General features: G+C 44.1%; 1 protein-coding gene across 2 annotated transcripts in view; it reads right to left on the bottom strand.

The window, feature by feature from the left end:
- Positions 1-17,386, bottom strand: part of DPP6 (dipeptidyl peptidase like 6) — a 527,947-nt gene that overhangs the window by 398,603 nt on the left and 111,958 nt on the right. The window contains exon 1 of one of the 2 annotated variants that reach the window (XM_068145993.1): positions 3,470-3,836. The exons of the other annotated variant lie outside the window; for it this stretch is intronic. Coding sequence (XP_068002094.1) covers positions 3,470-3,670 — 201 coding nt within the window. The 5' untranslated portion in view covers positions 3,671-3,836. Of the gene's footprint in view, positions 1-3,469; positions 3,837-17,386 lie in introns of those variants that run through there. 2 annotated transcript variants of the gene reach the window in all.

Here is a 17,386-nt window from a genome sequence, read left to right as displayed (position 1 = left end):
TCATATCTAAATGGATGTAAGGAAAAGGTAATCCCATGACAAAGCAAAAACGTCACCAGAGTTTGGCTTACAACTTTTGCAATGATTAACTTTGTTATCAATAATTCTGCAGAGTTGATTTGGGAGTGGTTTTCTGGGCTCATTTATACAGGACATAGTTTTCCCATTACTCCTCCCATAAAGAACATGACTGCTCCACTAACATGAAAAATGTGCAGTATTTAACTCAAGCTTTGTTCACATATTAGGTGTCCCATATATAGTCTCACATAGCTAGCATGATTTAAAACGTGGTAAGAAGTTGTTCAAACACTAAAGAACATTGTGACTTCTCCTTTGCTGTACTTTCACGTTGCAAGAAATGTTCTGAAGACCATTCCAGTGGCAGCTATAAGGTGAAGTGAGCATTTATCACATTAAATTATATTTGTCCTTGCTTTAAATGTCATTTATCACAAAATTACTGCTTTCTCCTTAGCTTCATATAGGTTTACCCATCATTTTTGCACCAGTAGTACTTTCAGGGGACAAAATGCTTACTAACAATATTCTGACCTTCAAAGGCAAGATCATCTCTTTCCTTCAGTTTTTTACTGCATTGAGGTCTGCACTGGGGCTTAAAAATATAAGACTGAACGCAGCACACATATTTCAACAGAGAAAGTAATCATCAGTAATCTCTTGTTAAATAAATAAATAAATAAAAGTTATCTTCTGGTTATTAATCAGATTACAAAGTGAGAAACAGAACAGTCTCATTCTTAGGTTTGTTTTGGTGTTTCTAAGTGCAGCCAGGCAACAAAACTTTGTTTAAACTGTGGCTTTTTGTAGTAGATCTCTGCTGAAGCACACACGATAATATGAATGCCTCACTACAGTATCTGTGCAAAACAGAAACCAGAAGTCTAAGGGGCTTCCAATGTTGTCTGGTTAAGCCCTTTCCCATGATAAACAACAGCACATGCTCCTGGCACCCTGCATGAACAGATCGCCCTCCTTGCACTTTTCCCATAGTCCTTGCAGGCTGCCTGCCTCGCATTTTCCTTTGCTTCGGGCATTTCATGCCCAGGGCTGCATTTCCTCGTCCTAGGCAAGCCTGCATGCTGCCAGCGGGAGCAGGACTGAAATCCTCACCTCCCCGCCGCGATATTGCCACGGTCAAGGGCAAGGTACCACCACCAAGTCGCCACGGTGCCTGTACTGGACGGGTTCAGCACCGCGGACAGCCCCACCCTGGTCCGGGATAAGCGGCACCCAGCATGGCGGACAGTTCCCTCATGCACCGGGATAGGTGTGGGTTCGGTGGCGTGGACAGCTCCGCTGGGTTACCCTCTCTGAGGTTCAGCACCGCACACAGCTGCACCGATCCCGCCCCTCTTGTCCTCTGCCTCCGCCCTCCCCGCGGGCAGGACCCTTCTTCCTGCAACCCACTGGCTTCCTTACAACTTCATCCCTCTGACCCGAAGGACCCTCCACCAGAGACCCCCAGCACAGACTGCCCAGACACTGTAGGAACAACCTTTTGAACCACCCGTCCTGATTCACTGCACTTTCTTGGGCATGTTGACACCTTTAAAAATAGTCTGTACGAAGGGCCCATGCGCCTTTAGAAGTCACCCTAAATCTGGCCATGCTTTTTACACTTCACTGCAGGAGATACCTAAGCAGGCACCTTTCCCTCTGCAGATGGCATTGCCCAACAAGGCTCCCCACCCACACACAAATCCTGACAGCAGTGAAGAAAATAAAGAGGGGAACAAAAAGAAATTAACCCCTCTCCTTTCAGCAGTGTAATATTATTATTACTAATATTATTCTGGAGCCTGTCAGCACAAACCACTCAAATATGCTAAAGTGTGCCCTTTACTTTCGGCCTCAACGCTTCTGGAGATCAGAGAAGCGGCTCCAGACATCTGCCGCCTCCAAATCCAGGAAAGTGAAATTAAACCACTCAAATAAGGGAAAAGTGCCTGAGTGCAGCCCCGGCGGCTCTCCGCTGGCCCGCAGCGACACCTAGAGCCCAGCACGCAGCCGGGAAGGGCCCCGTGTCCCCAACCACGCCGAGGATGGGTCACGGGTGGGTGCAGGCAACTGGGCGCGGGGATGGATGCTCTCCCACAGTTGTCCAGGGCCAAGGCGGAGCAGCACCGAGACTGTTGCCGGTGAGCCGGTCACAAGGAAGAGTTAATTCAGGGTCCTGTCACTGACGGACCCTGGGCACTGCCAGGGTGACAGTCACCTCGGGGTGGTTTATGTCAATTTGCCTCTTCGCTGACAGAAGTGCACTTGGCACTTGCTCTACAGATCATAAAGGTTCTTTATGAAAGGTCAGGAAAAGAGAGATGGAATTAAAAGACAACTCGAGAAAGTTTCCCTGTGAATACAACTTCCTCCTCCGACTGAGGCAGACCTGCTGCCTCGGCTTGAAGCTCCCAGAGCCAGAGCTGAACCTTGCCGCACAGCTCCCGCGTCCCAGACGGGCAAGGAGTATTTTTAACTGACACAACCATTATTCCCAACTGCAGCCATTTGCTTCCCCTTGTGTCTGGTTCCACAGAGGCAAAACACGCTCAAATCCCTCTGCAAACCTCCCATCACTCAGCGAGGGGCAGCCCCCCGGTTTGATTTATCGCCGAGCCTCCTTCGTCTCCCTCGCTCTCCAAATCATCTCTTCCACACCCCCAACCCCGGCTCCCACACGAAAGAGCCAGTCTCGATCGACCCAAGCTGGTTTAACTCCATCAGGCGCAGCAGAGCCGCGGGCCTGGATGAGTCACTCGTTACTACGGCAATATGCAGATGCACCCTTTGAAGTCGCTGCTCTCGGAGGCAGCAAGGGAACGAAAGGTGCGGGGCCCAAGTTTGATACTTCACTGCAGGGGCTTGCCCGGGGGCGGCGGGGAGGGAAGAGACAGAGAGATCCAGAAACGGTTACTCAGGAGTTAAAAAGTTTCCCCGCTGCTAGGCTGGGGAGGGTGGCTGGCGGGAAGGCAAGGAGGGAGGGACAAGGTGAAGACTTCTGCCCCGGGGAGTGTTAAAGGGTAAAACACGGAATAACCGTAAAAACAGACAAGAAGGAAAGGTGGGGGGAAGCCTTGTGCTTCGCTTGGAGGAAGGCAATCGAAGCTTGCACTTGCTGTTTCCAAACGTGTTGACCCCGCTCCCCTCAGCCCTGCTCCGCGGGCAGCGCAGAGCTGCGCAAGGAGCCAGGTAACGGGGAGAGGTGCGGGGGCGGCCGAGTCCTGGCTAGGCTCCGTGTGGACTCCATCCCGTCCTGTCCCTGGCACCTCGAGGGAAGAGGACAGCAAAGACTCGCTTGGAAGAGCAGACAAACCGCAAGAAATTGCCGCCAGCCTAGAGGGGCACACAGGCATCCGCCAGGACCTGGGCGGGTGGCGGGGGAGGATGGGGAGGGAGCAAAGTAGGGGGCACCCAAAACCCAACCGAAAGCGAAAGGCACGGCGCTTACATCCTCCTCCTCGCAGTCACTTCGCGGCTGGTACTGGAAGCGGGGCCGGATGCTTTCCTGTTGCAATGGACGCGAGGTCTTGCCGGCAGCTCCGTCCTCCTCGCTGCTCTGGGCGCCCAGGAGGTGACTCGCTTCTGGGGGAACCGGGAAAGAGCGGGAGGTGTTGATCTTCCCGCTGAACCGCTGGTACAGTGAAGCCATGAAGTCAATCCGCGGGAAACGAGGGGGAGGGAGGAAAAGAGAGATGCTTCTCCCTCTTTTTTTTTTCTCCCTCTCCTCTCTTCTCTCCTGGCTACAGCATGCTACACGCGGATGAGGCTCAGTCCCACATCAGAAGAAGCAAGAGCGAGGGATCCGGCTTGCCGCTCCTCTGCACCGGCACCGGGAGAGAAGCAGGGGGGGATCGAGAGAGCAGACGGGGGGAGTGGCGGGGGGGAGAGGAAAGAAGATAGATAAATAAATAATAAAACGCAATCGAGCCGTAACACCGCAGGCCCCGGGAATACTGCACCATCCAGTGTCGGAAAGGGAAAAAAAGGGGAAAAAAGAAAAAAGGAAAAAAATCCCCACAAACACAAAAAAGACCAAAAAAAAAATACCCAAAAGACTCCACGAAGACGTACCCCCGATAATGGCGCCTGAGTGGATCAGCATTAAATGTGCTTTGGGGGTGTGTGTTTGCAAAAGCAGGGGGAGAAAATGAAAAGAAGGAAAGGGGGTGTAGCTCAGCTGCTGGCTGTCAGCGGCTCTCCAGGCAGAGGTGGTGGAGCAGTCGCCTCCGAGGTCGCATACCAACAGTGTGCACAAGCGAGAGCAGAGTGACAGAGTGTGTGAGACGGAGTGGAAGAGGCTGGGAAGCCTCATTCAAAGCACGTTGCTCTTCTGGGGAGGGAGGGCTCTTCTACAATCATCTCCTTTTCTGTGCCTTCTTTTTCTTCTCCCCGGTATTTTGTGTTTTTTTTTTTCCCGGGGGTAGGGAGGGAAAAAAATCACTTAAAAATTTAAAAAAAAAAAAAAAAAAAGAAAAAAAAAAAGAAAAGAAAAGAAAAAAGAAGAGAGAAAGAAAAAAAGAAGTAGAAGAAACAGACACCTGATCGCCAGCCGGGAGAGAGAAAGAGAGGTGGGGAGGAGTAAGGAGAGGCGGGGAGGAGGGAGGCGGGACCGGCGCTGGAGGGGTGCCTGGAGGCCGGTGTGCGCGGAGCGGCGTGGTCCCGGGGAAGGGGCAAAAGGAGGGAGGGGGAAGCCTCTTCGCCGCCCTGCCGTGCCCCAGCCGCCCGCCGACACGGCTTTGCCCGGCCAGCGGGAAGTGCCTGGTCCCCCGTACCCTGCTCATCGTCCTGCTTCTTCTCCTGCCTCCTTATGGCTGGGGAGAAAGGAGGGGGTTCTGGGTTTTTGGAGATTGTTGTTTTCGCTTTTTAAAAGAATCCGGTAAATTGTCTCTCTTGCTATTTTTATATTAATTCATTTTTGCTGCATTAAAACGTGCTCCAGCGCCCCTCCGTGGAAATCCGCCCGAAGTGGCTCCCGGTAGCACCGGCCGCAGATAAACAAACTCGGTCTCGGCTCCGGGGGTGGCCGGTCGGATTGGGCTGAGGCCGAAGTCAGAGCCAGTCCGGGACCGTGCCCGGGGCCCACCCGCCGCCCTTGAGTGGCTTTTATCCAGCGGGCTGGGGGGGGCTGCGCTTCCTCGGCCCGGAGACCCACGACTGCTAATTCTCGCTCCCGGGGGAGAACCCGGGCGTGTGTTCGAGGAGGCACCGGGGTAGGTGGTAGCGGGTGACCAGCCGCTCCCAGCAGGGCAGTATCGGGACAGAGGGGCACGAATCCTGTTGCTCCAGTATCAAGCTCCGGGGTTTCCATAGCAACAGATGCTTAGGTTTAAAGGAAAGTGACAGAGTTGCTGTCCCCTCCTCTGTTCCCCGAAACCGTCCTTTTTGACCTCTAAGTTTGCCAGAGCTATTGGAATTATCCGACATCCTCTTATGGCAAACACACCGAGTTTGCCTGTTCCCATTGAGGGAACAGCTTGCTGCTGAAGAGCTCACAAACTTGATTCTACTTTAGGAAGTAGATTTCAGGCACTGAGATGTTTCTAAACACAGCCCTTGCTTGAAGTTTCAGCTGTTAAGAAAATACCATCTTTGATATACGCAATTTCATCAGTCTTAAAAAAAGAAAAACACCTCAGTGAATCATGTATATGACATTCTAAAGTGCAGCTACCCCCACTCCATGATTTCAATAACTGCCTGATCAAAAATCTCTTTATATCTGAATAGTTTCATCTGCTGCTTTTTATTTGTGTCTTCAAAGTCAGGGATGAAAAGTCTTAACTCTGAGATGAAACGGGAACCTTATCTCATCATGACAGAAAACAAAAACAAATGCTCTGCCTCCTTCCTGAAGGAACTTGAAAGAAGAAATCATTTTGATCTTCACAACTGAGATCCTGACATTTAATTAAAAAATGAGACGGGCACACCACGTGCTGAAGCAAAGGTCTAGCCTCTAAGTCACAGCGACATACATCATAACAGAGGCAGCTTTCCAGAAGCCACTTGGACCCCTCATAAGTCACGTTTTGGACATAAACTGACCACACACAACCAAAACTCCAGAGAGTTAGCTTAGCAAATTTCGGTCTTGAACTGGTTTGAAAGTGACTTAATGATTGTTTGGAATTGGTGAAAAACTAGCACTGAAAAAAAAAAAATGAAAAGGAACAAAAGAATAAAATTAAAGAAATAATACATTTTAAACTTCTAAGAAATACTGGGGCACAAAGGAATAATCAAAGGAAGTCACAAAAAGGCAATACAAAACCATGAGGCAGAAAAGCCACCAAAGATTAAATGTCTGATTTTAAAAGTCTCAAAGAAAGTACAAACAAAAAAAAAATTTGCTCAGTTCAAAACTGAAAGAGCCACCAAGGATCAAATCAGTTCCAAATACACTCAGTTTGTGGTTTTAATTCATAAGAACCAAGATTTCACGTAATCAAGTTTGTCCAGTCATGCACACACAGATTGTGCATGTGTGTGTGTGCACAAATTCATGGAATATTTTATTAAGGGAACATAAAACTGCAATGTCAAATGCTTCAAAAGCTCAGTGAAAACCAACCAGCCAAATGGTCCTCATCCACCAAAAATCCCTGATCATGCAGCTTCAGGCTGTGATTCATTTGCCCTGAAATAAATAATTACAGCTATTTAAAGGCCTCCCAGATTCCAGCTCTCTATTCCATGACAGACCAGAGACAACAGAAGCAAAGTCAAGTCATGCTCTGGGTATTGCAGTGGGTGAAGGAAGATGGCTTGCACCAGATAGGAAGCTCAAGGCACATTTCTGTAGCCACAGTGAGAGTGACCTTGTGTAGAAGGGCTGAGCAGGCAGCTGGAGGCAGAGATATCTTGCATACTCACCTGCAATAAGATTCACCAGAGTTGGTTTGTTGATGCTGTTATTGAAAGCAGGAGGATTTTTCTGAGTCATAGGGGACCCGTGTGATTTTATTAGGGGCTACAGAGAGCACTTCAGTCTGCCTGGGCACAAGTTATCTCAGAGAGTAGCTTGTCCCCTACAAGCTTGTACTAGGGCAGTTCTGCCTGCCTCTCAGGGAGGGACACAACCCAGTGCTCCTAAGTCACAGCTCAGGGCTGGAAAATCCTCTACTCTGCTTGCAATCCCATGGTTAATTTGCTGTTCACCCGTGCAAGGCTTGGAGCCCAGAGTCCCCTGCAATGTCCCAGTTATATGTTCAGATGCTGTCATACAGTGTGCATAACAAGAGGGCACATAAACCAGGAAAACAGGATAGAGCCAAAAAACCCCAAATCACCAAGTCATGATAGTAAAGTGGCAATAAACAAACACTGCTATCAGTAACTGGGTTTCATTAACAGCAAAAGACCTTTTCAGCCTGTGGCAAGATCTGAGGCGCAAAAAGGCAACTTGCATTACAAGATATGCTTAAAGAGGCAAAATATTTCAGAGAAACAAATGTAAGATTCTTGTCTTTAAACACATCTTACATGTAAGAAAGATCCTTTCCTTAAATCCTGCAAACAGATCCCAAGATAAAAATCAAGGCATTTCAAAACAAACAGTGTACTCAAGCGTCTCTTAGTTGTATATTTAATTCAGTACCCAAAGTTTCACTAGGAGGTGACATTTCCATCAAAATAAAGTGTGCTAGCTTAAGATATTTTCCCTGCAGCAGCAAAGTAATTATGTTTTACTGACATTTTTAAAGCATACAGATAAAAATGACACTTGGTTTTTTCCATGCTATATAAATAAACAGCATCCCCACATTTCAGCACTATTAATGCAACACCACCAAAAGCAGGTCGAAGTCAAGCCCTACTGCCTTTAAAACTATACATCAAAGGCTTCTTTTTGGACAAGACTTCTCAGAGCAACACTGGCAAAGAAGCCATCCAGCAATATTTCTCTTGGATTTACTTCTCTCTGTCAGGGAATTCATGCATTGTTATTCATGTTCCATTCTTCTGTTCTGACTAAGCAATTTATGTTTGCCTAAACTTTGAGCTTGTCATCTAAATAATACGGAGTTTGTTGTAGAGCTACACATGTTTCTATTTTTCATGTGGTGACAGTTCCAAGCAGCTGATGAGTGAATTTCTTTAACTAAAACCTACATTTTTCAATACTCCATGCACACTTTTCATTATCTAAAATATTGTGTTTTCCTTTTCCAATGGACTGCTAAAGGAGTTGTTTTAATTCCTGGTTATCTTTTCATATAACTCCACAAAGTCCCAAATGAATATTTGCTCTTACAACATCTGTAGTTAACATAATCCCTCTGTTTTTTTTATAATAGCCACTCTCTAGGATTTGCAGAAACAATGCTACACTTTTTAAACTCCTATTCCTATTGCTAGCCAAGATAAAAACATCCAGCTCATGAATCTCCAATGGCCCTGGGGTTATACCACCCATACATCTGCTGCCTGGTGTTGTCTGAAAACTCAATAAACCCAAAAGAGAAGAGAAATTCTCTTTGCTATGTCAAATGCTCCAATTCAGCAATCCCCAAGGATATACTTGGATCACTCATTTTGATCTAATGTGTGTGTTGGGGGGAGCACAACCATTGTGTCAAGATAAAGAACACTAGGGCTGCTGAAGACTGAGGGGTATTGTATACTGTGGAATTGGTACACCAACCTGTTCACTTTCTTATGTCATTATTTGTGCTAACAGCATCTCAGAACAGATTCTGTAGAAATGCAGCATTAGGCAGTGAGTGATCATGGGACCAAAAGAGACATATTTCTCTCTGACATCACACATATTATTGCAAAAAACAAAGACAACCAACAACAACAACAACAAAACACAAGAAGAAATCTTGCAGGCTTTACAATGATTAAAAAAAAAACCCAACCAACCAACCAATCAACCAACCCCCAACACCAACCCAAAGAAACACAAACCTCTAAACAAACAAGCAGGCTTTCCCAACTTGACTAAGAGAGGCATCAGAAAAATTAGTTTGCTGGGCACTACAAGAACAATTTAAGCTTCCATAATGGTTGAATGAAGGCTTTTTTGTGAGGAAAAGAAAACACTGATACTTAATTGCTGGCACAATAGCCAAAGATGGCTCTACAGGATTGAAGAATTTTGAGGAAAAAAAATGTCTGAAAGTAAAGTTTCTTCAGGGGAAGAAATGGACCTGAAGGGAGTAGTGAAAATAAATAAATAACAGAAGAGGTAGGGACACAGTGAAGTACAGGAGAGTTGAGAGGAAAAAAAGGAGATGAAGGCAAGTGAGGTCAAAAAGGCAGAGAAGAAATGGACCAAAACTGGCAGAGATGGAAAGCACCAACACACCTGGAGAAAGGGGAGACAGGCTGGAGTGGTACAAGGTTAACTGGAGCCACACAAGGGGAGGATTTTCAAAGCCAGGGAGGTCAGCAGCTCTAGGAGGTACTTCCCACACTTGGTGGATAAATCCTCCCTCAGTGGTCATCAGACGGGTGATTTTATCACCCAACTCTTGATATATACCTAGGTCTAATTAAATGAAATCAGGAACACACAGCTGCACATCAGCAAGTACTTCCCAGCAGTTTGAACAGGACTGTTTCCAAAGGAAATGGGTGAAAGTCCTAATGCTGAGGACATTTATAAATAGCCTGTATGAAGCACTAGAAATTGTGCTGTAAGGCATAATCCTGCCAACTGGCAAAAGGATAGACCATGTGACCGAGAAGGTCTTTCCCATGTAATTTTTGGTGATTTTGCCACCAGCGCAGGGGCGATTGAAGACAGGAAAACACAACACGGACCACAGCACTCAGGAACAACAGTTGTGCAACTTTGCACAACCAGAAAAGGTCACTTCAAAGCCTAAGTAAAAGAAGGTACAGATGCACATCTGTTTGTACAGCTGTACACCACATGGGGTCCTGGCCTACCGCTGTACCTAGCGGTGCCATACATGTCAACAGGAATTTGCATTGAAGACTGTCTTTATTGCCTTAATTAATATTCTGTATTTGGAAGCTTTATCTGAGAGAAGTTAGGATGAGATCCCAATTCCATGTCTTCAAGAGAAGCCAGGAAGTTAAGCATTAGAGTTAGAGATAAATATTTTTTTTCTTTGGATGCCAAGAGCTGTTGGCAGCCATGTAAGACTTGGCTAATGCTGCTGAACTGTTCTCCACTACGCACATTCTTCTCTGCTTTGTAACCTGCCAGTATTTGATGCTCAAGTAAGATATGCCATGACAACAACCAGTTTGCCTGATTAATACGATCTCGCAAGGGGGGTTTTCAGTAAGAAGAGGAAATAAATTCTTCTTCAGAAAGACAAAGGAGGCTTTTTCAGGTCTATTGAAAAAGCAACCATCTTGAAAAAGGATCCACTGGCACTTCAGTCAGCTACTTCAGATGGACTCTCTCTTGAGGCAAGAGATTATGCTCAGCTCTGTATGTGAAAGGGATGTGCAAGATTCCTGCACCATCCTAAATCTCTGAGCCACAACTGCACATCCTTAACAGCACACATTGAGAGAAGCTGATGCCATTTCTCTCTCCCTCAGCATCAGAAAATTGGTAGCACACAGAGCAACATACCTTGGAGAAATTCTGTATTTATTCTTGCTGAAAAGAACTTGCTCATGTGGAATGTTAGAGAAACAGAAGGGATTTAACCAGTCAGCATTCCAAATGCATGGCACAGGTTTCAAAGGGAGCAGACAAGATGAAATAGTTTCATTTAAAGACTTCTTTATAATATAGAGGTTTTCTTTAAACAACTCTGTGACTCCTTGGACTGGTTGTCACTAAATTGACAGCTTTCATGTTGCTTGTAAGAGAACAAAAACCTAGATTTAATAAAAGACCCAGGGGATGTATTGACACAATTTTAGGTTTTGGAACCCCACAGCTGAAGGAAAACGCTAGAGAGAATATGAATATGCAGAGAAAAAAAAGCATAGATAGAGAGATGGACATAAAAAAACACTAGCTACCATTAGGATAATAAAATATATCCTCCTAGTCCTTTGCTCTCATTCTGGCCCTGCCAAACACACATTTCTTCATCCAATTTGGCACAGCTTCAGCATGTTTAAATATTCTTCATTTGTAGCCTTTTAGAAAGAAAGGAGTGATGGGGGAGGTTTGTAAAATAACCTGCCTTATGAGAGAGCATATTGGGTATTGTCTAGGAATAAATACTACATCTGGAAATTTTGGAGGCTTCAGGTATAATTCAGTCCAGTTTCAGTCTCCCACCAGAACTACAGACAGGTGAGGAGCTGTCTTGAGATGTCTTCTCAGGGCACTTTTGAATGCACAGAACTGCCACTGTAGGTACTTCAGAAAGTTTTAGGCTAAACAGAAAAGCATCTAATGAGTTTCAGTCATCTGGAGGTAAGTGGGCTGTAAACAGGGACTTGATGGAACACAGTTCTAGATTAGCTGTCTGAAGTCCCCAGAAATCATCTAAAAGTAAATAATTCCTTTTTGGATTGGGCACTAATTTGAATTGGTGGATGTTTCCACTGCATCACTATTAGTGCTGGTGCATGCTCTTTCCTGCCCATTTGTCTTCATAAACTGATTAGAAAAAAAAAAGCTTACCAGTTCACTTATGGTTTTCTAAGTGCAAATTACCCCATTCATCCAATTCACCTGTCTTAGTAACATAAAGCCTAGAATTACTTAGGCTCTGGGAAGCTATTTTAAAGGTTTGTTAATGCTTTCAGTCAATTGTCACTATGTAACAGCAAATACATAGGATTATAAATGCCTGTCCAAACAGAGTACTCATTTTTCAAGAGGTGGGAAACACAAAAGACAAGAATGGAATACAGATAGGAGATGAATAAATTACTGGTTTAACGATTTAACAGAGGTTTAGGAGCACAGTGATTTAGGATCAAGCAAGCCAACCAATGAGAATTCCATTTTAAAGGCCTTTTAAGATGTGCCTGGATTTAAGTCATCAGCCTATGTGCTTCCTTGTAACCTTACACACACTTTCAAACCATGAGAAACTGAGGCACGAAGGTCAGATTTGCAAAAGCATTTGGCAGTGTGAGGTACTGAAATGCACACTGGAATTATAAGAATCAGATCAGTGATGGCATAATCAGTATAGGCTGCTGCTTTGGAAAGTTCTAGTGGATATTCACAAGCATATTGATACATTCACTATATGCACCAAAATTTAAGGTAATTTGATTTCTACTTACCAGTTAAGGCAATATAGATCTTATTGGCTTGCTAAGTAGTGTCTTTAAAACACAAATAAACCCAAAGCATTATAAGACAAAGATGTGTATTTCTAGTCTATCTTGACTTAGGGGTATATCTATATGTATATTCATTTCCCTATGCCAAGGAATCATAAAAACATGCCAAGTGAACCGAGCAAAAGAAAGCCTGAAAACTACCTTTAGGGTGTTCAATAATTTCACCACAAAGACAGAGGCAATCCAATACTCTACTAAGCAAGAAAATGCAAGCTGCTTTATCATGATCTGAATACAACAGCCTCAAAGGCAATCCTGTGAAATCTTGACTGAACTGATAATTTCAAATCTCTGAAAGAAGTCTGATTTGCTCTTCCAGAGAAAAAGAATCTAATTCCCTCCAAGTTATGCAAGCACACAGCAGTATTCAGATGCTCTTGTTCCTCTCCACAAAGCAGGCAAGCAGCAACCAAGCAGCTAAAAATGTCACAACAGGACTCTAAGAGCCAACCTTTGAGTCCATCACAGTTTCTGCAATGATGACATCAACAAAACTTGAGCAACACAGCCAGAGCTGCATTCTGTAAAAGCACCAGCACTGAAAGCAATTGCTGAAAAAATGAAGCCATCTTGACTTAAGGCAGTAAGAATTCCTTATGTAACACCACTTGTTACAATAGCTGATGCCTCCCCTCTAGGAACACCATCAGCAATGAGGAGACAGAAAGAGCACCACAATTTATCTGGAATTTAAGGTTCTGGATAATCACTAAATTGTTTCTCACCACTACATCTTCAATGATTTCATATAAATAACTGCACTAAACCCTTCTTCAGTTTCATGGGACCAAGCAAAGTTGACCATTTTTCTGTGGGAATTGTTTATTTTAGCCATTATTCACCAATTTAAAGATGTCTTTGCCTATCCAGTAACTCAGTAAACCAGAATTCACTGCTGATTCTGGGGATAATAAATTGATTGAGAATATCCTTTACTGAGACAAGAGTTCCCCCATGCAAAGGAACATATCCTTGTGTTGGTATTACTTGGCATTTTTGAAAGTGGATGACACCTCAGGATCAATTAGCATGGCCTATTTGTGTCACCTAGAAACATACAGGTCCTTCAACATAAAGCACATTGCAGCACATTATGACAAATGAAGGTAACAACTTGATGGAGGTGGGAACATTTGCTGGATAAACAGACCTGACATAACCAGAAAGTGGGACACTCATCCCAGAAGGGGGCAACACTGTTTTGGCTACAATTTGACAGCATATTGGACTTGTAAGAATTGGAACAGCCTGGGATTCTCCAACGAAAAGCATCTGCCCCCTCTCGAGACACACAGAGCTTTCTCTGTATTAAAGAATTGGCAAGAAAACATTGCATCAGAAATGGTGTGGCCAGCAGGACCGGGGAAGTGACTGTCCCCCTGGTCTTGGCACTGGTGAGCCTCACCTCAAATACAAGTTTCAGCTTTGAGCCCCTCACTACAAGAAGGACGCTGAGGGGCTGTAATATATCCTAAGAGGAAAGAATACACTTGGAAGACGCTCAAACCTTTGGAAATCACTAGTCTCTTAAGCCTGAAGCAGTGCTACTTTCAGAACACTCACCAAGGCCTATTTCTAAATAAATACACCGGCAGTGACTTCATCTTTGGCCTGCTCCCTGCAGGCAGCTACGCAGAAGCACTGATCTGTCTGTAATGCATCTGTAATGTGCCTGCGTGTTGAGTTTATGATCCAGGGCTGAGGGGCTCCCTGTTCTCGTGGCTGGCTCTTGATTGAGGTTCTCATGCTGAGCTTCATCACTTTTCATGCCTGCCTCCATCACAGGCAATTCTCTAACCAGGCCACCTAGTTTAACAGACAGCAGAAGTCACACGTCCTGCCACCTCACAGGCCCCACATGTGCCCCAAAATATTTTGAAGTAGGTTTGTGGGTCAGCTGCAGTGTGGGCTGGCAGCACAGCCTGGCTCAGTACCGCAGCCATGGTAGGAGAGTTCTGATTGCACCTTTCTGCTTATTTTAGGAGCAGCCTGAGGCAAGTTTACAAAGTAATCTCTCTGTCTTTTGTGTCTCTGATAGTGCTTTTCCTACTGCTATGTTCACAGTGTGATTTCTAAGCTGTCAGGAGGCCTTTAAGATGAGAGCAGAGCCATTATGTTTAATATCCTCCATCACACATGATTTTTGCCTATTATCTAGTTCATATTAGAAAATAGTTGTCATTTCTTTATCAGATCCCTTTGGAAGCTGACTACTGTAGGACCCTGCCCTCTACTGACATGATTCTCTTCTGAGCACAATGCAGTCTGTTATATACATGACAACCTAAATGGCACACTTCAAATGAGAGGAGTCTTTTATGGAAAGAGAGGCAAAAAGAAGAAGAATGATGTGAGGACAAAGCCTAAAATGCTCATGATTTCTATTTCCTGTGTCAAACAACTGGAAGAGAGGAGAAAAAGAAAAACTAAAAAAAAAATAAATCAGGTTTTCTTAATAATTCATTTTTAGTAATAATCTGAAGATAACTGATTATAACAAATGCAATTTTATAAATAAGAGCCTGGAGCAGCTTCAGAAATATAATTGTTTTGTTTATTGCATCTGTCAAGCCTGTTTTCTGCATTTGGTACAGAAAACATGCTGGTCCTGGTAGAAGTTGTGGTAGTAAACAAGCAGCTGTGCCTTTCTTCTAACCTCCAGCATTAGCACACACAGCACAGAGGTGTGCTGGTGGTGAGAAAGCACTTCCACTCCCACCAGCCCATGCCCTCTGCCCAGCACATGCTATTAGACATGACAAGAGACTAAGCATTTTGATATCTGTTTTCATGTATGGCTCTTAAGTGAAAACAACATCCATTAAGACTTACAGTAAAGACCTGAAATATAACTCCTTGTTGGTGTTTTACAGATGAGACCAGTGGAACTAAGTGATTTGTTCATGCAGGCCTGTACTGGGGGCAGAAGAGTGCACAGATTTCATTCTATGGCCATTTATTCTACAGGTAACAATTCTCTTTATATCAGGTACTGGGAAAGCTCAGCAGAATTAGAAGGAACATCGGGACAAATGCCACTTGCTAATTTTGGAAGCAACAGGGCCCAAAATATGTCCAGTACACAGGTTCTTGCTTAAATAGGCAGCTACTGGGGGGGGGGGGGGGGGGGGGGGAAGCTAAAGTTAGAGAGAACTACACCACAAAGGCAGCAAAACTTCCCTGAGAAACAACGTTCTTCCTAAGTCATTACCAAAGATGTCACTGGGTGTGTGTTCACTCAAGCAATTGTGTTTCTTATGCCACTGTTGTTCTGTGCAGCTGCAGTCCTGAGAAAAACCCTAACATGCCAGGTTCACTTTCTGTAAGGTTCTCAGGTTATCTGTTCCAGCCCAGCTGATGGAAAAGCCAGAGTTACTGTGGGCATGGAGAATGCTTTATGCCTTCCATAAAAATCATTTGACAATCCAAGAAAAACTTTCCTGTGTATTTTGTTCAGATTCCAGTGTGATTAATTGCATTCAGTAAGAGCTATATCTGAGTAAGGTCTGCAAGATCTGACAACATCTGAGCAGGTCAACCCAAACCATTAAAATTATTCATACCCTTAAGAGAAAGAAACAACAAACACAAAGACTTAAAAAAAACCCTGTAAATACAGATCAACATCACCACTTGAGGGTGCTGCAGTAGTTCTTAAATATTAACTCAAAGATGTGCTACCAGGCAGGTATTGCACACAGAGCTACACAGCAGTGATTCACCTCATTACTTCCATGGAGGCACTCAGAGCACTCAGAGCTAAAGCCACAAAAAAACCCAGAAGAACAGCAGATCTTCATCTATTTAAATCCTAAAACTTTCCTAGATAACTACGGTGAGACAGTAGAATTGTCCTTAAAAAGAGATGGGGGGAGGGGGGAAGTAGAACAAAAGAGGACTCTGAATTATGCAAGCAGATGCACTTCCAACTTCAAACAATTCATTACAAGTATAAATTCTCAGCTCTGCACACAGATTTGCTTTGATTGCAGTACCAGCAAATGTTTTCCAAGGCATATCAAATTGATTTTGCTATAAACTGTTACAGGATTACAGTCCATTTGAATAGTCTTCACTACAGGAAACACACAAAACTAGTCTCTGTGGGAAATATATATTGAATAGTCATTAAAACACAAAGCAGTATCAAGATACAATAAAATAAATGTTTCCAAAAAGCCACAGCAACCTAACTGGAGAGTCTGAGTCAAACATCATCTAGGATTTGTCTGTTTTGTAGAAGCTCCTTTTTATCATAAAAAAAAGAAGTTATTTGCTCATAGAATCATGACCAAAAAAGAAGATAATGAAGTTGAAAGAAACTTACAGGATCACTAGAAAGCACAATGACAGCACATAAAATGAGCTCTCATGTGGAAATCATGTCCTCCACAGTTCACCAGGGGAGGTTTAGGTTAGATGTTAGGAAGAAGTTCTTCATAGAAAGAGTGATTGCCCATTGGAATGGGCTGCCCTGGGAGGTGGTGGAGTCGCCATCACTGGAGGTGTTTAGGAAGAGACTGGATGGGGTGCTTGGTGCCATGGTTTAGTTGATTAGATAGTGTTGGATGATAGGTTGGACTCGATGATCTCTGAGGTCTTTTCCAACCTCGTTAATTCTATTTCTATTCTATTTCTGTTCTTTATGTGATTCTTATCAGAAACTCAAGAGAACTAGTCAGGAACAATTTGATGATGTTCCTGTAAAATGCTGATCCATCAGAGTGAAAATTGCTAGTGGAAAAAGGGCTTGTTTAAAAGACAACTTCCAGGTGAAAAACATTTGTGGAAGGAGATTTATTGCTTAAGGTTAGAATCACACACACAGAGAATCACTAAGGTTGGAAGAGACCTCAAAGATCATCAAGTCCAACCTGTCACCACAGACCTCATGACTAAATCATGGTACCAAGTGCCACGCTCAATCCCCTCTTGAACACCTCCAGTATAAATTGACCCCTTCCAGACTGCAAATAATACAAATTTATTTCCAAAAATGAAGGGATTTTGAAGAATAACTAAAAAAAGGTCTGAAATGGAAAACAAATCATTTCAGTTGATCCAAACTAATTTTGTATCTTTGGCTTGCCATAGGATAAACATTACCAAGACTGATTAG

This window comes from Melanerpes formicivorus, unplaced genomic scaffold (genome assembly GCF_026170545.1).
Source record: "Melanerpes formicivorus ecotype bairdi unplaced genomic scaffold, bMelFor1.0.p_v2 SCAF_13, whole genome shotgun sequence".
In the NCBI taxonomy this organism is placed as follows: domain Eukaryota; kingdom Metazoa; phylum Chordata; class Aves; order Piciformes; family Picidae; genus Melanerpes; species Melanerpes formicivorus.
Note: the sequence above shows the minus strand (reverse complement) of the source record. Positions and strands in the feature narration are given on the sequence as shown.